The sequence below is a fragment of the Python bivittatus genome, unplaced genomic scaffold (genome assembly GCF_059951505.1).
Source record: "Python bivittatus isolate LINGU-HERP-01145 unplaced genomic scaffold, Pbiv_v1 ctg000610_np1212, whole genome shotgun sequence".
Lineage (NCBI taxonomy): Eukaryota > Metazoa > Chordata > Lepidosauria > Squamata > Pythonidae > Python > Python bivittatus.
In genome coordinates this window covers 20,666,816-20,693,957 of record NW_028277088.1, presented here as the reverse complement: position 1 = coordinate 20,693,957, position 27,142 = coordinate 20,666,816, and the positions used below count along the sequence as shown (strand labels likewise).

Below are 27,142 nucleotides of genomic sequence, written 5' to 3'. Positions count from 1 at the left end.
GATTGCCCTTATAAAACACAAATTGATCCCTCTCTTTTTCACATTTTTACCTTTTCTTTGGGATAGTTGGTGCTCAAAGTCAGACAAAGAAAAATAGCAATAGCTGGACAGGTCCAGGCAGGTAAGTCAAACACCAGGGTTCACCTAAGAACTTGGTCATGCCTTTACCTCCACAAATACCAGCTTTATAGAAAGCTATAAATTTCCAATTTATAACCACTGAAACTTCTGAAAAGCTTTCTGAAAAGCAGAAAGCTGCAAACATTATTGCAAGGGAATGTAAAATGCCAAGGATTAGAAAAATGAACACTTCCTCAAAAAAAGCAATATTACCTTAGGTACCTCTCACTTGTGTGAGGCTGTGATGCCACATAACTGCCCTAATTGGGCTTGAGCCAAGCTCACTGTGATTGATGTTATTTCTCTTTCTGTAACTTTCCCATTTTTATTTTGTTCTTCATTAAAATAAACAATGACCAGAAACTGAATCAAATATAGGTTGACTTTGAACATGACTGTACTTGGTGCTTCTCCATGTGCATGGTGGTCCTCCAGCACTTGTTGACATAATGTATTTTAGCAGATGAACAGATCTGTGAGAAAGACAAAGGTTTGGCCTCCCCTACTGAATTGAATGAGTTATCCTTTGTGCATCTCTCTCAGGGCTGTTCATGTAGGTGAAGTAAATAGTTGAATTTTCATGGCCATTGGGAAACAGTAATTAGCATTAGTGGCTGTTCATAGATCTTATCAGAGGACCATATAGAATGCTGATTCTGTTTTAAATAAACACTAACAAAACCTGGAGGTAAGGCAACAGTTGTTTAATTTCTTAATCAATATATTTGAACTTCTTTTAAGAAACACAAATGCCAGTGTAAACATGCACCATGTACATAGATAATACAAAAGTATTGCACGTACGAAAATTAAAAACATATTCTCATTCACCCAAGAGAGTTATGTGTCACTGATGTACATGTGTGCGGCCAGGTCATTGTTCTGGATTACTATAAATCAATATTTACTATTTACAAAAACAATTGTTTTCTTTAGATGGATATTAATCAGTTAAGGAGGAACTGCTTTTATAGCTGAAGCAGTCGTCCCTTACATGTTATATGAATACAGAGGAAATAGAACAGTTAATGCTCCACTCTTGACTATTTTTCCTCAATTCATTGTACAACAGGTTCCCCCTCTCACCCTTGGTAAGTGTCTGCTGAAACAAAGATCACAATAAGTCTCTTTACAATCAGATCAATATCTCAGGCTATGGCAAAAACTACAGGAAATATTGTAGCCTCTTTAGGTGCACGACAACTTTTTTTGTGTTGAGGGTTGTAACAGAGAACAATGCTAATACAATGCAGCTAAAGAAAGTCAGTGAAATTAGAATAAAAATGAATGGAATGTCACTCTCTCCTTTCTAATACCTCCTTTATTCTCTCTCTCTTTTTGACATTAACCTTACTCCTTCTTCCTTACCAGTCAGCAGATTGCTAGAGAATAGAGTTCGTTCTTACAGAACTCTGAGCTCATCACTTGCAAAGGCCTTTTGAAATTAGATCAAAGGCCAGATGAAATTAGACCAAGGGCCAGAGGTTGCCCCCCTAGCTGAGTGATTACAGGCTTCCTCTATTTTTTTTAAAAAGCAACTGCTTATTTAAATACTCTACTGCAAAGGTTCTTTGATTCCTACAAAGCCTCTTGTTACTTTTAAATTGGTAGCACCCCAGCTAATGGAACAGGATTTTTAAAAACAGGTGACAGCACCTAGCTAACCTTGGCTGATCTTGAAAAACTCAAATAAGGTCAGACCTGATAGTACCTGGACCACCAGGAATCCCAGGGTTGTGGGCTAGACAGGGAGGTAAACGAAAAACCCCCCAAAAGACAACTTTCTTCTAGCTACTGAGTTAACTGCTGGAAATTCATATTCTCAGGAGCCGCCTTTGAAGAGAGGATCAACAGGTACAGTGCCATCTAACTCATTTCTTGACTGGAGAAAAAGTGTACAAAAGGTGTCAGCATGTTCAAAGAGTTCCAGCAGCAGAATGGGATAGGGCTCTGAAGGAATATTTTTTTCCTTCTGTGTTAACAGAAATCACATAATAGTTTTTGGTTTTGGCAGGTCAAATAGCAGGATTATTTTATTGGAACAACTGAAGTCTGGTGTTAGACATAACATCCATAAACCAATCAAGGAGAAGAGAATAAGATGCTGAAAAGCATAAACACTTCTATAAAACGTAATGCAGACTTTTTCACCATTTGCACAAATACATTATTTTGCTAAAACCTATGGTTGCAAATAAATGCATTTACTCAAAAAACACAAATACATTTTGAATTTGTTTCAACGGAAGATACTTTGGTCCTATCATTACATAACCTATGGACTGGAAATCGTTTTGGATTTGGCCCAATAAAAAAACACAATCCATTAAAAAAACAAGAAAGAATGTTCACAATTCTGCTCACTGTACTGAAGTCATTCCATGGGAGAGAGCTCCCATGCCTCTAAGAGTTGCTGGAATAATTCTTATATGTATAAGAACTAATGTCTCTGAACTGTCTACTGTTAGAGAGCAGAAAAACATTCCTATTGGAGAGACATAATTCTAGATTACCTGCACCTAGAAGGAGTCATGGGAGCAAAAACCCAAACAAAAAAATCCACTGGTGTTTCAAAAGGGCTTTGAACAAAATTGATGAAGGTCCTTTGCAAGATTTAATCTGCTAGCCAGATGTCCCACAGTGAGTTTAAGAATGATTTATTTAACCATACATCTTCAAATGTTTAATTCTTCTGAATAATCCATGCATTCAAGGCAAAAGTTAACTATAGTATTAGTGAACTACAAAACTTTTCTTAGGAAAGCTTGGGGATTTTTATTTCTTGATTTGACTTAGTTTACATAGGAATCTTTTTGCCAAATCGAATTTACTAATTGGCTTTTCTCTCTACCTGCCTTTACAATCTGTGACTTGGGCCCCCTGTTAGAAAGAACTGGATTATAGTACTAGAATATAGATAATCTCTACAGATTCAACACCCCTTCTCCATTTCGACTTCTGTCTTCTCCCTGGGGTCCCATACTTCTCTGTGCTTTACAATCATGATATTGCAAACAATCTTAATCAGTTCTGTTCATGGTGTAGTGTCATTAAATAAATGGAAATTTCTATTTTGTGCCTTAGGAATTAGGATAATATTGAGGCTCACTTCCAAGGCCTGCAATTCTATGAATCTTTATAATATATTTCCTCCGATAAAATAATATATAACTTTGCTTCTTTCCAAATATTTATAATTGGTATATGGAATGCAAAGGATATAGTCACTCTATTTACATATGAAATAGTGAAACTATAAAATTTCAGACCCTATTTTTGCTAGGATGCCCAGTCTACAAAAGATGGAAAATAAATACTTGCGTGCCTTACTTTCAAGAAATATTTTGAAAGGCTATTTTTGCTTTTGGAAGTACTTTCATAGTACCCATAACATTGCTTGTCTCCCTGAGCCAGAGTTTATAAAAGTTCCTATCCTTAGGGAGATGCCTCAAGATTTTGCCATCATACAGTAGAGTTGAACATTGTGTCTTGCTCATCTTTCACCCATTTAAGCATCTTTGGCTTTCCATCTCTGCCCCATTTGGGTTTATGACTGCTTTTAATGTTTCCCATGATTTCATGAAGAATCAGTTTTGAAAAACTGAAACAATTCTTCTTCATTTACTCCTTTGGGATGGAAGGTTGCTCATCAGTTCTGAGGCAGAGATAATATTCTTTTCTGCGATCTATGTTCTGAATGGATAGAATACTGCATAGGCCCAATTATAGCTATTTGGCAATCTTGAATCCAAACTAAGGTTCCTGGTTCATGAACCGAACCTCTTGATCTGGACTCTCATTTTCTATGTATCAGTAGTCTTGTCACTTGTTAGTTGCACTCTGTCAGCCATGTCATCTCTAGGACGCCTGGGTCTGTCAAAGAAGCCACACTAGAACAAAACAATAAAATGTAAGCAAGTTGGGAAATCAACCATCTGATTACCATAACATCTTATTTCCAAACTTCAGACTACCATTAGAAGTTGACTATATATGCCTATGCAGATCTGGTTGTGTCCAGATATATTATAATTCCCATAATCTTTGTAAACGGGGCTTCAGTTGCCATTCAAAACATGTGCACTTTTGAAATTAAGTCATTTTGGTATATTATCTTTTTCAAAACAGTAAGATAATATATCAAACTGGCTTAAACTCAGAACTGCTTTTTGCAGGTAGAGAACTGATTCAAATGCTGTGTAACTGATAAAAAGGCTACAAACAACAACAAAATCCTGTTGCATGTCATATGGAAATCCTATCACTACTACTACAAGGAGAATTTCCCAGAAGCATGGCGTATTCCCAAGAGTGTTCAACTTATCTATAGAATCAGTCTTATGTACACTTACCAGGGAATAAACCTAATGAATGTAATAGGGCTTCCTTTTGAGTAGACCTGATTGGGATTTGATTGTATATCTCAGAAAGAGACTGCGGTTGAATCAAACATAAGCAAGGGCCATATTGGAGCCAGTCTGGTGTTGTGGGGAGAGAGCTAGTTTGGTGTAGTGGTTAAGGTGGTGGCCTTCAAACCAGGAGACTGTGAGTTCTAGGCCTCCCTTAAGCATGAAAGCTGGCTGGGTGACTGGGCCAGTCACTCTTTCTCAGCCCAACCCACCTCACAGGGTGGTTGTTGTGGGGAAAATAGGAGGCAGGAGTATTAGGTATGTTCACTACCTTGAGTTGAATGAATGAATATACATTATATTGTATATATATGAATATATATGGCGGGTGGGCAGGATAAAAAATATAATAACAACTTCAGCTTTATATCTCAATCCTGTGATTGGGTGCTTTGGATGGGATATACTTTAACAGCTACATTCAGACACATACAGTAATTGAAAATAATGTTATTTTTGCAGAATGATATCTACACAAAAAGATACTTTGGTACAAATGTTTAAGACTGGGGAATTAGGCTCTCTACAATTCTTCATCCTCCCAATCTGAAAAACACTTGCTTATGAGAGTAGATGGCTTTATGAAAGATATAATGGTGAAAACCAAGCATTCAATACTAGGAAAAACATCTTTACAGATTTCGAGTCTGAAACTTTTCATAACTGTGACCATGAATCATCCCGAAAGGCAGATCAAAACCTGGTGAGTCTCTACTGAGTATTACTGGTGAATTGCTATTTCATGCCAAGTTGCACTGTGGCTGATCTGTTTTCCAGCAACGTGGCCAAGGGGCAGATGAAAGCCTAATGATGAGCAAGAACCAGTCTAAGTAACTGGCTCTGATTATCTGTCTAGATGAAGGTGATAGAAAGAAATGGAATGCATTTTTTTAAAAAATCAAGAGTTCTACATGGCATGTCTTAGGCAGCACTTAATGCCAGGCATGAATAACTTGTGTCTCACCGTGCAGATTGAATCCCACCCATCATGCCTCCTTGACAGAATATCTTCTAATCAGTCAGAAGTTTTTGATTAAAAGGAAACTGCATAACATTACATTTAAAATAACCTAGCACAAAAATCAAACCTGAATTTAATACAAAAAAGTTGTTCAATTCTATGCTCAAGTTTTAAACTAAATTCATGATCCTCTCAAACACTTTCTTTGTTAAAAGAAAATCCTTGGAGAAAATTTTTAATTTCTTAAGTCAAGCATAAATATATGTCATGCATTGTGGCATGTCACATATGTGAGATGGGCAGTTATATAAACTGAATGAATGAATGAATGAATGAATGAATGAATGAATGAATGAATGAAGTTGGAGCAAATTATGAATATTTATGATCCTCTCCACACACATAAACATATTTTATAATTTTTTTCATAAAGGAACACAGTTTTATACAGTGATTGTTGACACTTTATCCGGAAAGTTTTGGGCAGTTATCTCATAATCTGTCATATTTACTCTACTTCACTTAAGTAATTTTGCATAGTGTACTTTCATATATACATCATTCAAATCAGAATTTTAAATTTTAAATAGTTAGCTAAGGATAAATTCAGGAAATGACTCAAGATCAAACTGGTCTTTTGTCTTGTTAACTTAACTAATTTAAATGGTCCTTTTTAAAGTTAATTTAGCTGTTACATGATAATAACAATTAACTATGTCCCAATTTGCAGTCTATATGGATTTTCTCTTAAAAAACTAAATGTCTAGAAATTATCAATAGCCATTAATGACTCATTCATAGGATTGCATTGTTACTATAATCCTAAGATACCCTATTGATTTCATTATGTATGTAACACTAATCCACTTTATTTGATATATATAGATCACCAAAATTCTATAGAGCAAATAGAATTAGATAATGTTAGGACCAATATTAGGACATTACTATAAGAATTCAGGATGAAAGAATTCAGGATGAGTACTACAAATTCAACATTATTTTATTTCTAATTTGAGCAGATAGTATCTAATCCCATATGTTCTAGTCTATTATAGAAAAGCTTATCAATGTATAAATACTGGAGGAAAGATTTAGGAAGAAGTTATATCTGAGAACATACGGGATCTGGTTAAAATAGCTGGCAGTCATTAATACACTGGAAAACTACCTCTGTGAAAACTTTCTTTCCATTTTCCTTTTCCAAATTAAATTATGTATCAGATGTACAAAAGTTGTGTTTTAAGATACTTTGAAAACAATTGTTTCCAATTCTCTGAAATAGAAACTTGTAAACTACCAATGACTTACTGACTGCAAGTATTCAGTGATGTAGTAAAAAAATTAAACAGGATCTACCAATTTTGAAATAAGATCATGTGCAGCTTTACAAAACAGCACACAACAGCATGTTGCGAAAGATAACCCTTGAGGATTTAGGAAGAAACAATACTAGTGATGCTTCTTTGTCACATGCTGCAGAAACTTTGCCTTGCTGGACAAAATATAAAGGTCTTGGGAATCACAGCTGATCTTTCACTCTACTTATAACTAGCCTTTAATAATGTGTGACTTTGAAAACAAGCTGTCTCTTTTTTTAAAAGACCAGCAACACTAACATATCTGTTCTCCATTAGAAATGACACACCCGTCTCATATATCTGTGACTGTTTTGATGAGAAGACTAAGTTCTTTTCTCTCCCCACTCTAACTCCCAATTTTATTTTGTTAACATCTTCTCCATTTCAGTCCCAATACATAACATACCTTCCACAAAGCTAAGGTCAACATAGCCAGCACCAGCAGTCCAAGAAGTATGGCCAATATTATAACCCACAATGGGATTATAAAGGAAACATTTGGAGTAGCCCAAATAACAGATGTTTTTATCTGAAATGAAATATGAAAGAAATTAGTAAAGATAAATGAAGAAAAAAATTGATATTACTGAATTGCAAAGAATATACGGATAATATGTAAAAGGCAGTGGAGTAGCATTTCTGAAGCAGCAGGCTAGGAAGGAAGAAAGCATGGCACACAGTCCTCTTCTTCATTGGTCCCTCTCTGAATCTATCATTTAAGAAACATGCTTCCTTCTGTCTAGTGGTAGGACTTTATTTTTTATAGATCACCAAATTAAAACAATATTATTTTTAAGCTTTAGCTCCCTAGATCACCAGAGGAAGATTACAAAAAGAAAAATATGTATTTCTTGAACCCTTCATAGTTTCCAACATAAGTTCAATGTGAATGCTGAAAGCCTATTTGAACATGATACAGTGGAAGCAAATATTGTAGATGCAGACACTTGCATTCTGAGCATTTGTTAACACAGATGAGTTATCTGTGGTTATGGTTACATTATTGATCTATAATATACTCTAGAATATGTAGGTCTGAAAATCTGCAATTTAGATATTCAGTTAATATATTAGCAGATATTCAGAAGGCAAAGTAAAATACACTGTAATCTATGAAACTGGGGAAAGCCCCCAAGCCAACTGGGCCCCCAGTTGAATGGTGCAGAATTTTTACAGGCTATTGACACCTATATTGTTGAAGGCCTATTATCAATCATTTAATCTTTCTATATTTCTTTACTGTTTTATAAGGCTTATATTACAATAATATTAAAGCCTGAGAAAGACCCCACAAGATGTATAAGCTATACAGCATTAGCTGCTTAATGCAGACATTATAATATTAACAGCAAAGTAGGTAGAAGGCTACAGAAAGTAATATCATATATAATTCTCCCCTCTCAATCTAGAGTTATAAAAAATAGACAAGCATCTGACAATATCCACCAGATTGATATTCTGCATATTGCCACAGATAAATTAGAATCCATTGTTATAATTTTGTTAGATGCTGAAAAGTGTTGATTTTTGTAATTGAAAAGTCGCCCTCTGGGGGAGATGGGCAGCATATAAATTTATAAATAAATAAATAAATAGGCTTTGATATGGCTCAAATTGACTTTATTAAATGTCAAAAAGATGGGTTTCCATCATCTTTTGTTCACTGAATTTCAATGTTTTATCTTTATCCAGTGGCTAGAGTTCTTATGAATGGATTTATCTCTCAACATATCAAGTTATATTGTGGCAACCAAGAAGGATGCCCCTTGTCTCCTTACAGAAGATTGGTTCTTGAACCACTGGCTTCTTCCATTACTCAGTCTCAAAGTATTAAAAGTATGGTACACTCAACACTGATGATATTATGGCTACCCTTGATAATTATACAAGGTCATTACCAAAGCTTACTGAAATAATAAAACAATATAGTTCATACTCTGGTTATACTATTAATTGGAACAAGTCTAATTTGCTACTCTATCTATAGAATGCCATAAGAGATTAGAATTTATAATTTGTACAGACATATTCTCTCATAAATTTTGTGAATGAGAAGAGACTTTACATCTGGCTGTACAAAAGGCAAGTCTCAAATTCTTCTACAGTTTTTTCTGTGCCTTCATGGGAGGGATTCTTGGACAGCACGAGGTTGGGGAAGATTGGTAACATCTGGAAGGTACCAGGTTTTTTGGAGGAGGGGGAGATTGCTCTGTTCCAGGTACATTATATGGGACTGACTGGCCTTCAGGATTTTCTATAGTTTCAGCATCCACATTTTCAAGGTTTTCTCTGCTACCATGAGCCTTAGCAATGCCTTTTAAGACCAAAAAAAAAAAAAAAGCTTAATAATATTCTCACAATTTTGATAAAGAGTATTTTGCTATCAGGCCAGATAGCAGATACAGTAAGTGTATTTGTTTTGAGATATGTATTCATATAAGCAGCTACCTTATATTCTGCACAGCCATATCAACCATTAGCAAATACATGAAGCAAGGTATCACCCATATTCACAGAATGGGAACTATATTATAAGAAGGACGGCATTTTATCAAACAAACACTGTCTTTTTAAGAATACTTCTGGCATTCACAGACACATGAACACAGGAAGGTGAAGGCACAGCGCTGTCCAGCAGTTGTATGTGTGAACGTTAGGAATGGATAGATTGGTGTATTTCCTGTCCCACTTCATTACTAGCCCAGATTTATCCCTCTACATTCATCTACATTAAAAATTAACCCACATGAAAAACATTTTTAAAATACTTAAACATATTTTTATACCAAAGCACACATTTTAAAAGCAGTTTGAGCCACAAATTGCATAGGAAAATTGAAAGAAATTAAAAATCCAAAGGATTAATTTTTGATCCACATCTATATCTTAGTAAGATGCTGTTCCTCCAATAACCCACATTGTGTGCACATGTGTGTGCATACCTACAAGTACAGTAGTAAAAGGGACCACATATTAAGCTTTTATTTACAACTTATGCGGGTGTATGTTCTGCAACTTGGACAGTTTTCACATTTTTCCAGGTGGTTTTAGATTAAACACTATTTTGTATAAAAAGATCCAGTAATAATTCAGAAGTGTTTTATCTCTTTCTAAAAACATTTATTTTTTATTGCATTAAAAAAACTGAAATCTAGGAATGAAAGGCTCAACAAATATTTTCTGTTCATCCTTTTATCTGTCAGGGCTGGTAATACAGATGTGGAAACTTTTATAGAGATCTTACAGTATTTCTAGCAGATGCTTTGATATGTACTGGTTTATGTATGGAGTCATTGTTAAAATAATTCCTATTGCAAAACTGAAAATATCTCTTTATCATGATAAGAAAATTATGTTTACAGAACTGAATAAATGTTGCATGTTTTCCAGTATTCCCTCTGTGGGCAACAGGAAGACACTATATCAGGACAATTTGTCATATAACTCCATGCTGAACATCAGGATGATGCTGGTTGAATTTGTTTAGTGGCAGATGTCAAGGTATATAAAATCTGGACTCTACTCCTGATCTATTATTTTTCTCAATATTAAGAAAGCGGGTGGATATAACCAAGCCAGCAGCCAGAAGAAAAAATGGGAAGAGGTTTTGATGCACCTTCAAAAGAATGTATGAGGAAACCATCCAATTTTCTCTGTTAACAGATCACAAAATGTATTCAAAAGTATAGGGAAAATATTCAGTTTGACTGTATTATGAACTCATGAAAAACTTAATGTTGGACTGTATTAATGTGTAATTTGGAGTGATGTGCTTGCAGCTAGAGATGGATCGATCAACTGGTTCTGGTCTGTGACAATCTACACATGTCCAGTTATAAACACAGACTTTTCTGTACATATTTTTAAAGTGTATCCCCAAATTCAGAAAAGTATGTGGTCCAAAACCCAGTTGTGTTCTGATGTACATGTTAACCTGGGAAGTATGAATTCTGTCAGCTAATTTTAAAATGTGGATTGAACAAAATTCTCCAGCATAGCTAGTTACTGCTCCTATCTGATTACTTCTGCAATACTCTGATTGAATCATTAAGATCCTTCATGGCACAGAAAAGCTAAAGACTGACTAACATCCACAGAGGCACTGGGTTTTTTTCAGTATGGAGAGATACTGCCATGGGAACCCACCATCCTGTTTTTCACTCCTACATTTTTACAATTAGGAGAGCAGTGTGGGAAGTGATCTAGTAAACAACGTGCTGCTGCAAGTGAGGCACATAGGAACCCCCTTTTTTAAATTGGCAGTGATGCAGCTCTGAAAACACCCACTAAGGCAAAACTCCTCCACCTTACCCTAACCCAGTTTAAACAACCCGGTTGTTTAAAGAGGAAAACAGCTGCCTGAAAATTTCAGTTTCTATGTAATCCCAAAAATAAGCACAGAATTATAGGACAAATTCTGAGGTTTTGATACACTTAGTTTACTATTCTTTTTAAAAATTACAAATGAATGAGCATACCCTGATTTATCTGTTATAGATGAAAAGTTATGGTAACATTAGATTTATGGTAAATAAGTTATTTTTTAATGCTGTTGGTGCCTGTTTACAAAACACCCCTTTCTCTGATCTTTAATCATTTTTGTTTTCAGAGGTTAGAAGATCATAAATTACTCCAACTATTCTTGTATGTTATTCTCAAATATTTAGCATTGATTTCAGTTTGAAAAAGACTTCAGAGCAGCTTTTTAAAGCTCCCCTGAGATCAACTTTATAATTAATATTGACATGTGTGCATTCATATTATAATTCCCTTGCATAAATATATTTTAAAGAGAGCATAGGCTAATTAAAAAAAAAAAAAAACTATTTCTGGTCATTTATTTTCTACAAGCATCACTGAAATTATAGAGCCTTCTGCATCTCCAAATGTTACCTGATTTGTTGGGTTCCAGGTGTGGTGGAGTATCCAGACTTTTGGACACACCAATAAGGCAAATTAGAGAGTTGTAGTTCAATGCCTCTAGAAAGATTATCCTAGACTATAAACAGTATCATACTACCAATTTGTTAACAAGGAGTCTCTGCTCACAGATAGTGGGAGTGGGGAAGGTGGGGCAAGAGAAGTCTTGCCTTGGTGGTTTCTGACTTTCTCTATCTTGCTGGTAATATGGAGCCAAGTCACTTGAGATAGACAAGCATGATTAACACTGCCAGATGACAATACACAAACTTGCTCTCTCGTGAATCTTCTTCACAAACTCTCTTACCTGACATCCTTTACATGGGATCAAGTTGCAACCCTTGTGGATCTGCCTTAATTCTTCCTCCACACACACACCCCCCGGACAGGCCACAGTCAGCGGATTCCTCCTCAGCAATCCTTTCTACACTCTTTCACCTTGGTTTCAAGATTAAGTTTTATCAAAAAAAATTTTTAAATAAGGGCTCCTGTGAAATCTCTCCAGCACATCCTTGGCTGTAAGTGTTGCACATTTAAACCAATTCCATTTTTTCAACTAAATATTTATGAGATACAGGCATAATCCATAGAAAGCTCTCTCTGTATGCATGTGTGTTTTAAATCCTACACAACTCAGTGAGGATTAAATGTCTAACCATGAACTTTGTTTTCTGGGAAAAAAATAATGTTGATCAAAATGATCAACATGTAATCTATATTATTGAGTTTTTATTAGTCAGAATTGCTAAAAAAGAGGAAGCCTGTCTGCTGACATTATAGCCTTGCTTTTAGCCATGAGGATGGCCATTATTCTTCTTCACAACGTAACCCTAAAGAGTATCTCACTTTTTCACACAGCATGCAACTAATTAATGGAAATTACTGCCATACAATGTGATGGGAAACAAAATGAGAGTGAGCTGAGCTCTACTGGATGCTTTTCTCACAGGGTTCTCTTTCTCACAGAGCAATTTCTTACATTCTTATATTCACAAATCTGAAAACAGGCACATACATCATACACATTGCTTACTGTGTATCATTGTGCCACTCATTTTCATATGATATCTCACTGGAGAAAGACTGAATCAGAAATGAGGAAATCTGAAAGAGAGACTAATTTCAAAGATGTCATGAAAGAAAACAAGTAGACACAAAAGTGACATGGTGGTAGCTGTATGCACATGCCCACATAGATGACCTCCTACAACATGGAGAGACAGACTACAAAAAGATCTTGGTGCCAACTGGAACACCATAGTGAAATTCTGAATGAAACATATTGTTCCTTCAGATATCAATACTATCCAGGTGAATATGAAAATGATCTAACTGGAATGTTAAAATCTAAGAACAATATATCTCTGAATACTAGGTACTGGGCACTAAAAATAAAGATGGGCTATTGCTATGTTTTACTTATGGGCTTCCTGGAAAGCATCTGGTATCCATTGGTTGGAAAAGAAATGCTGGATTTGATGGCTCCTTAGTCTGATTCAAGAAAGCTCTTACTTATTTGCATTCATATATGCAAGGTAAATGTAGAACAAGTTGAAATGAGTTGTAAGAAAATTAATCATATGAAATAGTATTGTTCTGCTTCTTTGAAAGCATTGTAAACCCAACCTGGCTTCTTCTAGATGTGTTAAGATTATGCTCACTGGTTATGGTCAATGGTAATTCTGAGAATTGTACCAACAACCCATCTGGAGGTTGGGGAAGGTTGAGTTGAAGGAAGATTGGGAAACAAAGTTTTAGATCAATAAACCAGAGGTTTTTCTAAGTGATATACATCAGTTACTATTGTAAATGTCCACAACTACAATGATGGCAAAATGCACATGTTCTTTTCTTTGTACTTGTAATATCACATGCAAGGACAAAGCAATACTGTAATAGGTAGAGTTTATGTTGTGACATCACAGTGTACATTTTGTTACTCGCTCTTCACCCAATCTCCCTGTGAATTTCTTCATCCACATGGCTGTTGGATTATCTTTTCTATACATTACAAATAACTCCTAACAAGATCAGGAATGCTTAGCTCCTGATTGCACTCATATCATGTGATAATACAAAGAGAAGCAACAAAGTTTTCTGTTGAGGGTGCAATTGATTGTTGAATAGAAAAATAATGCCTGACTAGTTTTTGGTGGATACATACATAAACACTGCTTATGTATCTTTGGAAAGTAGTAGTTTAGGAACTCTAAAGTTTGTTGTACAAGCATTCTATAAGTAGGAAAAAGAAAATCAAATCTGTATGAGGACCATTCTGAGTTATAATAATGTTGAAGATTGTTTATATGAATTTCTAAACACTTTCAACCCTTACTTTGGCTCATGTAAAAAGCCTGAAGTTTCAAATATCTCTCCTGGACCTACAATGAATATTCTATTGATTGATTCCTGGAGGACAGTATATAAAAGCATAGCCAGTAGAAACTTCAAAAGAATTTCTGCCTACAACACATCAAGTTGTAGAATTGGCAAATCTCCATGAAACATGGTCAGATCCGAGAAGACATAAAAGCACTATCATTTTTCAAGAGTTTATAGTCTGTTTTGGGCATCTGGCAATAAATCAACTATATGGAAAAATATGCCTCATGCTCAAGCAGTCCTTAAAAACACTTATCTGATCATTCTGCATATCATCTGAAACTTGTTGAGAACAGCAGGCTATCACCTGCAGGAGAAAACAGCAGTGCAGATGGAGACGATACTTAGCAGCCATTTTAAAGAACATGTGTTTTTGTTACAGAGCACATGCAGGGCAAACACATACACACCTAAGTGCCAGAATTTATCTTCATTCTTTGGATGAGCAACAAATATAAAGGATCAAAACATTCAGCTTTTTAGCCTAAAAGTAAATCATCCTTCTTCAAGTAGTATCAGTACCCACCCATGAGCTAGAGTAAAAAAAAAAAAAAAACTCTTCTTGGCTGAATCCTTCTTATCTTACAATATTTTTCCTATGATGTTTTCTCTTCGCTATTAAGGAATGGGTACTAATTCTTAGTGGCACATAATAAGGATCTGATTCTAATACTTATTTTTTAAAGTTTGAAAGACAATAAAAATGAATAGCCTAAATACATATAATTCATATATCTCAGCATACCTATATCTATATCTATATCCGTGTGGTTTGGCATATATCAGCTTCCCACTCAATTAGAAATTATGACTCTCTGAAATAATCCTTATGTTTACTCTCAGCAGTGAGTATATTCCAGGATTTTGTTCAATCAGTATTTTTGTGTAAACTGAACAGATTCTCAGTTCCTGGGCTAATATGCAGATTGGAATGTAGGCTGAGTTTATGGATTTCTCTAAATGTCATGATACAGTTGCACAAAAAGATACCAAAATGCTTTAGAGAATAATGCATACCATAGAGTGTCTTTGGTAAAATTGTATGTACAATTATATATTTGGATCAGTATTGAAATTATTTTCTTCATAGGGCTATCCTTGAAGACAACTTAGAAGCTTCAGGTAGTCTAGGATGGAGCAAGCAGTTATAAGCATACATACCCATGTAACACCTTGGCTTTGCTAACTACATTGGTTACTGATAGGTTTCTCGTTGCAATTTAAAATGCTGCTTATTGCCTACAAATCTCTATGTGGCATAGGACCTACTTATTAAACTCATGTTGTTTCTGCCCATCCTGTAAAATCAAACAGAATCAGTATGCTCCAGGTCCCATCCATTAAATAATGTCATCTGATGGGATCCAGGTGGTGTGGCTTTTCTGTTGTGGCACTTGCCCACTGGCACAGCATCCCTCCAGAGTGTCAAACAGCCCCAACCACATTGTTCTCTAAACGAGCTTTGAAGGCCTGGCTCTTTCCTCCAGTTTTGGCTCCCTCTGTGAGGGGTTCCTATGTCTGTTCCACTGGTAAGACCACCTTTCTTTTCTGCTCTCTGATGTTGCTCTACTTCTTCAGTTTTCAATTTGTACACTGCCCAGAGTTGTTGAGAAATTGGGTGGCTTTAGAAATGTGAATTATAAGCAAACAAGCAAATGTAGCATGTGTGTAACATAATCTTGCTCATTTTGCATTACTGCCTCATTCACTGGAACCATTGCCCTTTCCAAGAAGGTCATGTGTACTCCGGGTACCAGAAGCATATCTATCCCTGATATATTGGAATTTTTTTTCCTTATTATACGCAACTAAGAACCATTAAAATAGAAACACAACTAACATTATGATTATTTGAAAACTCTCTCAGATGACAATCTTTTAAATAGCATTCAAAGAATGGGCCTGCATTAAAAAACACAGGAAACGCTTATCTTGGACTCCTGTCTATAAATATATTCTGTCACAGTAATCAAAATTATCCAAACAATGGACATTAATGTACTATATTTATTTTCTGTGGTACTCACAGCTATGCTTCCTTGAGGAAGTTTTGCCGGCTGAACTTTGTATGGCATCTTCTTTACTTCAAATGACACATTTATGGAAAGAGCATAGCGGTAATTTTTCCTCTGAAAAATATGATACAGAAAAAGAGCTTTGATTAGTCTTCTTAGGCTAAGATAACAACTGAATCTTAATTTGTCCTGTGATGACAGACAGTAAGTTTGGGACTTAAAAGATGAATAAGGAAGCAGAGGGAAAACAAGATAAAAACATATAAAACTATACACAATATGGAAAAAGTAGATAGATGTTTTTCTCCATCCCTCATGTTAGAATTCAAAGTCATCCATTACAGGAAGAATCAGGATTGATAAAAGGATGCTTCTTTATATAACATATACTTAAACTAAAGAGTTCACTGCCTTCTCATAGGAAATCCACGAATTTAGATTGTTTAGAAGTAAGTAAATTTATGGAGGATAGGGCTATTATTGGTGAACAGCTTTGAAACTTTTGAGGCTCAGTTGGATAGCTTAATCACCACTATTGCCTTCCAAATGTTTTGGATTAGCACTGCAGTATCTTCCCAACAGCCATGCTGGATGGGGCTAATAATTCTGAGAGCCAAATTATCTAAAACATATTTGCCTAACCCCCAAAAACGACCATTGGCCTAATCTGGTAGAGTTTGTGGTATATCCTTATGGAGAAAATTCTCATGTTAAAGAAATAAATCAAATGTTCTTAATATTTATCTGAAATGTTCCCTACAGTATAACATTCTAGACTTCATGACATTGGAACAGAGAGCATGAAAAGTGAGATTTTACATGCTGGTCCTTTCTGCTTCTTTCTGTATGTCCCATACGTGTGGCTCTGTTGTCTCCCATCAATTACAGAGCAAAATTTGTTTTGGAAAATCCTTTCTTCTCCAATGTGTGGAGAGCCAGGGCAACAAGTATTTTTACAATAAGACCCCTCACCAACTTGACAGCCCTCCTCTGAACCTACTTTGTTATTGCCCATTTTGAACTGTGATGCCCAAAACTGGATATATAGTACCAAATGGGGTCTGACCAGGGCAGAGTTAAGTGGGACAATTACTTCCCATGATTTGGACTCTGCTTCTGTTAATGTGCTCCAAAGTAATGTTTGCATTTTAGCAGCTGGGTCATGTTTAACTTGTGGTCTACAAAGATATCCAGATCCTTTCATATGTCCTATTGCCAAACCAGATCTCCCCCATCCAATACCTAGGCCTTTCATTTTTCCAACCCAGATGCATTTCTGTTTGTTAAATTCCCTCCTGTTCATTTTAGCCCAGTGTTTACATCTGTCCAAATCTTTTTTAATATTCTTTCTTTCCTCTGTAATATTAGCTGCCCCTCCCAGCTTTGTGTCAACTGCAAACTTCATAAACATTCCTCAACTCCACCTTCCAACCAAATCTTTGATAAAAATGTTGAACTGCATAATGTCCAGGACAGAACCTCTGATACTTCCCTCCAAGCTGAATTTGAGTCGTTAACAAGTACTTTTTGAGTGGAACCCTTCAGCCAACTCTGAGTCCATCTAATAGTAGTGTCATCTAGCCATGTTGTTTCATTTTATTAAGAAGAGAATTATAGGAGGCTCTGTTGAGTTCCAGATACCCTGTGTCTACAACATTCCCATGATCTGCTAAGCTAATAGCTCTAGCAAGGTAAGATAAGCTTTGTCTGACATGTTTTGTAACAAATCCACACTGGTATCTGTTAATTGCAGCATGCCTATCAAAGTGCTCACAAATGAGGACTCAAATTTTAAGTTAAATTTGTTGTACACTGATTTCTAAATTATTATAGCTTTTAAAATATAATTATAAATAACATATTATAGACAAAAACCCACCAGCAGACAAATAACAGATAAGCCTATTTTATCCAAATCTTCTCACTTTATGGTTAACACTTATCATTATTATACTATTTTAGTAATATCTTATAATCTTAACAATCACTACAATCATAATCAAATTCTGTACAAGTTGTGACTTATACAGTTGTGAAGGAAAACACTATAAACTCTGGGAAAGAGCACGCACATAACCTTGACACGTTTCTCTATACTACCCTAATTTTTTTTTTTTTTAATCTATGCTCAGTCGTTACCGACTCTGCAGTGACTGCTTAGACGAGTCCTTGCAGTTTTCAAGGCAAGGTGTTTCAGAAGTGGTTTGCCAGAGCCTCCTTCCTAGAGCAGAGCCCAGCTGGCGAGCGCAGGAGGCAGGGTTTCCGTTGCTTTGCGCCCTTTTGGGCGAGCGCGGTTTTGCGCTTACCGGCAACTGCTCCTGACTCCTTTTGCAAGGTGCCGCCAGCATTTTTCCTCCCACCGGAGTAAGAGTACCCATTTATCTACTCACGTGAGTTTTCGAACTGTTGGGTTGACAGGAACTGGGGAGGAAACAGGAGCTCACCCTGTTAACGCGAAGGCTGGACTCGAACTGCTGAAGCGTCGACCATTTCTGGCCGGCAACTTTCAGCGTCATTAAGCCGCTGCGCCACCACATCCCCCATACTACCCTAATACCCCTTACCTTTATTGCCTTGTTGAACTTCAGAATTGCTCTTCAAGGAGTTGTGTTGCCTTTGCTGGGAAATGCTGTTCTAATCCTGTCAGCATTTATTTTTTTTCTTTTCTCCATGGATGCATACCACAATTCCGCAGTGTTATCATGCTTTTGAAACGTAGGCATGACCTGAAGAGACTTTTCAAGTAAATCCTTAGAGCAGTGTTTCTCAACCGTGGCCATTTTAAGATGTGTGGACTTCAACTCCCAGAATTCCCCAGCCAGCCATACTGGCTGGGAAATTCTGGGAGTGTGGTCCACACATCTTAAAGTTGTCAAGGTTGAGAAACACTGCCTTAGAGGGTACGACTCTCATTTTTATCAGCTGTTCCACAGTTTTCTTGAGAGACCCAGAATAATTGGCAGAACATCTGAATTATCTTAACAATCTAATCTAAATCCATACACAAAAAAGTTGCAATATGATTAAAATTGCAATAAGCATACAACAGTCTACTTGGAAACTCAAACAAGTGAAGATATAAAAGATATTTCCTGTCTTCTTAAGGTCTATTTTGCCAAGCAAAAAGAAACTGCCTTATTTGCTGGCACAATATACAGTACTGGTATCATAGGGAAACATGTATTGGGGGATTCCTGACTTACGCCTAAGGAAGATCTCCTTGGCTCTCTGCTACAGGACAAATTTTGGGGCTCTCTTTGGTACATTTTCAATGAGGCCAGAATTTTTATCTCACCAGTGGTAAATGTTTATATCCCTTGGAATTTCCTGCAGCGTCAGCATGCTCCCCCATTCTTGCAGCTATACTTCCCCCCTTTGCAGCTGCTGTTCTGAGCAGGCCTCCTTCAGTTATTTTATCTCTCATCAGCAAGAGGATTTATGAGTATGCTAGACCCTGACCTTTGCTCTGGTGGGTGGAGCTTATGCAAACACATACTCATTCAAAAGCTTATGTGATGAGCTTCTTACTTCTTTCTTGTGAGAAGAAATCAGCTGACCAACTCCCTTCTTCTTGATTTCAGATGCTGGCATTATTAATACCAGGCATTTAGAAAATACAGAACAGCTTTCCAGATATCCAGAACAGCTAACAAAGGACTGAGCAATTCTCTTCCTAATATGTGGTTGCTCTTCATTTAGGTTTTTGATTCCTATCACTGACAACAGAGTGGCCAGTTTGGCATCACCAAAACAATGCACACATGCTAATTTATATGTACAGCAGCAGTTAGAAACCGTGGAGAATGGGGGGTTCCCCTTTCTTCCTCTTCTTTACAACTAAAGATTGTGCAAGACCAATCCAAATAGAGGACCATCTTTTCAGAGCTCTTCAAACACAGATCTGTCTGTTGTACAGGGGACCATACCGTCAATCTTCCTGATTTACTGTTCATTCACATATTACTTTGAACTCTGGATCCAAAGGCCATCATAGAGCTCACTTGGTCTGAAAATCCAGGATAAGTTGCATACAAATGGATAAAATGGGTTCTCAGAATTAAACAAGACATGTTTAATGGTATTCCAATAAAATGAGGAAAACTATTTGATTTGAATGAGTGATTTGATGTAGAAAAGCATTATGTGGGGAAGAGTCAAGGATCTCTTCCTTGCTCTCTCTGATTCAAAACACCCTTCCTTCTAAAGCAGCTTTCCAAGTTTCAAAACAGCAACTGGACTACTATTACACTGTTTGTGATAGCCTCTAGTTCAGCTTTCAATGTTGCTTATCTGCAAATGAAAAGAAATCTAAACAGCACTTACTGATTTTACTCTTATTAGAATCACAGAAGAGAAAGAGACATGGTTTGGTTTCAAATCCCTTGCTCTTCTAGATGATCCTCTATAATTCAGATAATACTTTTTGTCAGGTGTGTTATAAGCAGTTTTGATTTCCACTTTACTATTGTCAGTGTGCACCATTATTGACACAACCATCATTTTCAGCTTTCTAGATGGCATGTAAATAGCTGAGCATCTATTTTGGTGAAACAAATAATCACACAGAGAGAGTCTCAGTTTTAAAATGTTATGTAAAATCCTCCCATTAAAGTCTTCTATAAAGTGAGTTCTTAAGATAAAATAACAATCTCCACTATAATTCATGACCCTATGTGATATTTTAAAGTTATCTCCTTTCCAAATCTTCTTTTTCTATTATTTCCAGCTACTGAATCCCACAAAGATAGCAAATATGTTTATTATTAGTCCCCTGGTATATGACCACAACAGTTTGCATTTTTTCACTGCATTCCATTTCTCTTATTTGAGGTCATGGGATCATCCAGTTCACTCTGTATAATTTCTTGATGGTTTCCTGTAGTAATAATACTGTCTCTCTAGATAGGGTTATCAGTAAACTCCCACCTCTATTCTACAGATGTTAATAAAAATAAAATAGATCTCACACTGGTCCTCCAGCAACATTATTTGTAACTTTCCTTCATCTTGAAAGTCTACTTTTTGACATCATAATCATGTCATTCTTGCCTTTCTTCCTTTTAACCAGTTCCTTATCTATTGGACACCACTGCTTTATACCCAATTTTCCAATTCCAATTCTTTTCAAATCCTTTCAAACTGTCAAAATTCATTATTTTTGTTGCCTTTTACATACAGAGGACCATTGTGTGCTGTAAATGTTGGCTTTCTTATTCATGAAACATCTCTGAGGAATTAAGAACTCTAATTTTCCAGGGTTCTCAATTGCATGGAGAAGTTTCATGGGTGGAAAAGGCTCTCTACTGTTATAGCCACCTTTAATCATGAAAAGTGATGGGTATGTGTGTGTAAAACTTAAAGATAACTATGCAAAGACTTAGATGGTTTTTGTGCTAGCTAGAGTCTCAATAAAATCTGTGTATATTGGTTCGCTGGCATTTCTCTTGGGGAGAAGATACGATTTAGCAGGTAAATTAAATTAAAATACCAGATTTACCATGCTTCTCTTGTGAGCCACCAGTGCTATGTTTTATCAGTTTCTTCAATATTTTCTTTCTTTTATTTTTCTTGGCTCCTATCTACATAAAATCTGTTTAATTAAGAACCACAGCAATATCTGCCCTTTCTGATAGTCAAATTAGGAAGCAAAAACAGGCTTATGCAGAGGTAGGAAATTTGTGGCCTGCAGTCCCCAAAGCTCTTTTTGTGGGACCTGGGACCCATTTCAGTCATACTGCTAAATTTTGGCCCACACAGCCCTACCATTTTGAGACAGATGATCAAAACTCAATAAACAAAGTATGGCAGAGTATTGGCTTCCTTTAACTGTAATTAAAGAAAGGCACAGCAGCCATAATTTCCACCAATAGATTTACGTAGTTCATTGTTAACAACAATTATTTATTCAGTCTTCTGTGTAAGCAAGAATCCATCAAAACATGTTGTTCTTGATATTAGATCCCATAAATATTCTGACTTTCTATTTTTCCAGATATTGAATACAATTAAGCACTAGCTAGAATATAGAAACTACAGTAGAATTATTTTGTTAACTGTGCCTGGGAAGGTGCTTGGCAGAACTTTGATTGAAAGAGTGTGAGAGGTAAGAATGAGCAAAATTTGGAAAAGAGTACAGGTATGCAGACCAGATTTTTGCACTTCAGTACATCACTGAGAAATGTGTGAATGTGAGAAAGAAAATTTATTGTTTTTGCTGATTTAGAGAAAGTGTATGCTAGGCCTCAATTATGCTTTTGTGCAAATACAGAGTTGAATGTTGGTTACTCAATTCATAAGACCAGTATATGATGGAAGTAAAACATACTGTACATAAGAGTATATTGAATGTTTAGCAAGTAGTTCAACACTGATTAAGGAATAAGACAAGGATGTCCTCTGTCCTTTTGGTTGTGTCTGTGGGCAAATATATAAGGAATATTTATTGTCATATTAGAGGTGTGTTGGCTGCGCATGTGAATGAGTGTGTACTTTTGTATGCAAACCAGGCTGTGTTGTTGAGAACCTCAATGTTTTGCAGCAAATATTAAGTACTTAAGAAGTATGTGTGATAAAAAAAAAGAGAGATAAGGTTAGGAATGAATGTGGATTATATACAGAAATTAGTAATCAATATTAAAGAAATAAGTTGAGACGATCTGGTCATTTACAGAGAATTAATGAGACCTGAACCACATAACAAACATGAAGGAAGAGGGAAATATTAAGAGGAAAGGAAGACTGAGAAAGTTGTGGCTGGATGTTGCTGATAAAATCCTTAAAAAGAAAGATGTGAGAGGTTTAAAGAGCAAAAAGAGTAGAGTATGAACTGGCATATGGACATGGTAGAAGCAAGAATGATTTGCAAGGACAGAAAAGTACAGTGGATTGTATTTGTATAAAATTTATTTAGATTTATTCCCTTTCTTTTTCCTTATCTCATGTCTTCAATTTCTTTTGCTTTCTATTTCTCATGCTTTCTTTCATGTTTTGTATAACGTAGCTTACCCTGAAAGAGAACACTGTATAGGTTTGTATGAGTAACATGATTTATTTATTTATATTTCAAATTTGTCACCACCCATCTCACTGCAGAGTGACTCTGGGTGATATAAAGCAAAATAATTTCCTGTGCAAAACTTCATATATTCAAGCAAGCCACTTAAACACTATAGAAAAATCCTAAATTAAAGACACATCCTATCCTCCTGACATAATCAAACACACACTCTATGATTAATGGATGAGCAGTAAAGAACATGAGCCATTTCCATAGAGCCTTTCTGTGGTAAACAGTAAAACTTCTTTCACCACTGAATGCATTCTTTTTCAATTTTGAGCCTGTCACAAACCTACTGCAGTACATTTCCTGGGGATTACTATATGCCAAACTTCTTTTAAAAACTTAAACTGTGCCTTGGGCCATTGAATCCTAACAGTTGCTTCATAAGCTCTAGGAATTCAATTTTTATCACTTAATATAGACGGAAGATGGGGAGGGACTGATGTGGGAAAAACCTTGTACAAGGTATCATTTCAATATGCATAGAGCAATTTGTTTGTGATGCAAAGCTATTCATACAATATTCACAGCCAGCAACAACCTGCAATTGATTCCTTCAGATTTCTCCTGAATATAGACACTCTACGTTTCCACTCTTACATATTCAGTTGACATATTTCTCTTGAGTATGGCAAGATTTAAGCTTCTAGTGCTTAAACACTCAATTTTTGCTGGAATAGTAGAAACAGTGGACAGTTCAAAATATAATGTTATAGCACTGGAACAGTTTTCCAATATAAGTTTAGTTTTTTTCAGAAATTATTTTCAATTAGTTCAAAGGAGATTGGATCTATGACTTGTCCCACCTACAACACTGTGGGCTTTATCTCTGAATCTTATGTGCTTATAGATGTATTTAAAGGGGCACATTCCCGCATTTGCATGAAGATATGTAAGATATGTTCTATTAAGGATCCTAACCCATATCTTCATTTAAATGTAAGTTGGTGACTTTTTTAAGACATTCACATCAGTCATCAGTAGTGTGGGGCCAGTTCTTCTTTATCTATCTCCACCTTTGGCATGGGATAAAACATTGTTAGAAAAAAAAAAGAAATATTAAGCATTATAAATTTATATCTGTATTACAGAGGTGAGGGGGTTTAGAGAGCTCCACAAACATATGGTTGTAATGATACCTTTTATCATTCTCTGGAGTATTAGCACCCTTCCAAATGTTAAATGTATTCAATCTATTATCATACTAAAAAAATGAAAGTTTCTGTTTCAGCAAATGTGAAACCTTTTTTAACTTGGATTCCAAATAGCTAAGCACTTCCAAGACATGCTGAGTCCAGAATCTGTCTGCATACTACCCAGACTCAGGCAGAGGTAATTTGGAAAGCACATCACCTATCAGCCCACCTAAGAAGTAAAAAGCAAGAGTTCTCAGTAGGCCTGTTGATGGATGACGGTGCCTGCTTTGGTCTCAATGAAGCACAACAGCAGAAGTCAACAACCCACTCCAAAGGTATAAAATGGAGGCCAAGCAAGGCATATAAGGACAAAATTAAATTGCATCTGGCTTGCAGGTGGGATTCCTGAGAGAAGAGGAGGAGAAGGAAGGGAAAATAATTGTTTTTCACAGTTTCAGTAGCCAACTCTATTAAGGAGAATTCAGGTTTCTCTTCAGATTTGAATGATCTTCTAATCTGTGAAAGTAGGTTTGCTATGAACGCCATAGGACCAAGCCCCATTGCATTTGGCTTGCTGAGCTATATTTTGGGGAAAAAACTTTCCACTCAGGAACAGCAGTATCATGGATATTCTTCTAAGGTAGTGAGTGGGACACAACTTTTTTTTCAGGACAAGGACTGCATTTGTCCGCTGAATGGTATTGGTGGAGGACATCCCCCATTAAGGAGATCCAAGACAAAAAGTAAATTTCATTTCATTTCAACTGAATGAAAATTATTATTATCATTAAACATATTAAATCATAAAACATATTCACTGTGTTTACAAGCTCTACATTTAGTAAGCTTCCCTTCTATGACATTAAAAAGTAAAATTCTGTTTCAAAGGCTTCATTTGTCACATCTAAAGCTGTATGCCATCCTGGAGTTTTAGGCTGTAAACTCCTGCTCTCGATACAAACATTTTTTCTCTCTTTAAATTGGGGTTCTATAATCTGTCGTTAAGTTATAACATAAGATTGGTGTCATACTTCAGACACATTATGCAAGTTTTTTTCCCCTAAACTCAAAGAACTGTGGGTGGGGGAAGAGCCCCCCAGGCCCCCAGAAGAGGAATCTGTGGGCATATTGAGGCTCTGGGGCTCAGGGGTTCCCCATTGCTTACCCCTATACTATACAGATTGCCTCTTCAATGGCTGTGTATTATATTTAATATAGATAGAAAATCAATAGAAGCCATACTAGAAATGCAATTAATCTAACCAAATAAGGCTTTTTTTTCTTTGTATGAATTAGAAAACTGATGATTTGAAAGTTCAGCCACATCAATAACAAAATTTAATGTATGTTTCTGTTAATTCAAGTTTTGAAACACAGCCAAATTCTTCCTTGTTCTTCTTGGCTTTTATTCAACAGCCTTCATTATCTTTGTTGGCTATTAGAGAGTCCTTAAGCTCCTTGTTTACTCAAGTTCGTTTAATCATCTCACTTCATATAGCTCCAATTTGTGATAAAATGCTAGGCTTTAAGATGACAGATTACAATTAGATGCAAGATTGAATAGTCATCGTGTCATTTTAATACTATGGAAAGTTAGGCAATCATTGAATAAATCACACAAAATCAATATCAACATAAAATTCATTGAAATGAAATATGCATTCTTTATTCTTAAAATAAATAATAATGGATTAAATCAAGATTATGCTTTCATATCTGAAAGGAGACGCTGTTCCATTATTTTGCAATGTGTGACATTGGACTACAGAACAGAATTCTTAATGGGAGGGGTTTCCTATCTTTTTTCCCCCAAACATTTAAAATATTTTGTAGAGAGGTAGGCAGGCAGGGAAAGGCTGCTTGAGACAATGCTGTAGAATAAAATAAAAGATTCACACATTCCTTCATGAGATCCTGAAATCAACCTATCAACTGAGAGCAATTTAGGAGCAATATATTGCAAGATTTACATACTTTCCAGAGAAAATATCAATTGATTGATTGACTGACCTGAATGACATAGTCCTTGCATTTTATTGAGAGCTAGTATGGTCCAATTGCTAATTGGAATAGAAGTTGAAGATCTGGGAAATCAGATCTCACTCTGCCATATTTTCAAAACTGCTTCACACATTACATGTTTAAAAATGGTACATTGCAAACATTGCAAAAGGAAAAAACATTTATTTCAAAATGGTAAATTTATGTTTGATTATGCAGAAATCAAAATGGTTTCTTGATGCTGCTTGAACTGGAGTAAAGTGGGATTTCCAGTATCTCTGAGAAGCAACAGGCACCTATGCTTACAGCTGCAATGCACAAATGTATTCTATGCACAGGATAGAAATACTATTAGCTTGCATTTTCTTACCTGGAGAAATGTTGAAGCCCATAAACGAGATCGGATTTTCAATGCAGCACTTTTCCCTCTTTCCAAGAGCCCCACTGAACAGGTTATCATTAAACATTCCACATTTGTGCAGTTCTGTACACAAAGTAAAAAGACATGCTAACTATTTATTGAAGACATTCACATGGTCAAATCCCATTAGGAGAACCTAGAATACCAACATGCTCAGCTTTCATTTTTAGAAGAAAGAAAAAAAAAAAAGAAATGCTCGATTTTAAAAGACAGAAATAATACCAGCTTAACTTCTTGATAGATCTGTTTAAGTAAAGAAATGTCTTGTTGGAGAACTGACAATTCAAAAAAAGAAAATGCCTATGTTTCTGAACTAAATTCTTGGTTTCAGTGTTAAATTTCAATTTTCTGAGTAA

The 27,142-nt window shown here is 35.9% G+C and overlaps 1 protein-coding gene across 2 annotated transcripts in view; it reads right to left on the bottom strand.

The window, feature by feature from the left end:
• Window positions 1-818: 818 nt before the first annotated feature.
• Window positions 819-27,142, bottom strand: part of ITGA8 (integrin subunit alpha 8) — a 132,375-nt gene continuing 106,051 nt past the window's right edge. For both annotated transcript variants that reach the window (XM_088150471.1, XM_088150472.1), the window contains 4 exons: window positions 26,736-26,849; window positions 16,181-16,282; window positions 7,258-7,380; window positions 819-4,010 (listed from right to left, as the gene is read on the bottom strand). In XM_088150471.1, the coding sequence (XP_088006597.1) occupies window positions 3,924-4,010; window positions 7,258-7,380; window positions 16,181-16,282; window positions 26,736-26,849 (426 nt within the window). In that variant the 3' untranslated portion in view covers window positions 819-3,923. The remainder of the gene's footprint in view (window positions 4,011-7,257; window positions 7,381-16,180; window positions 16,283-26,735; window positions 26,850-27,142) is intronic.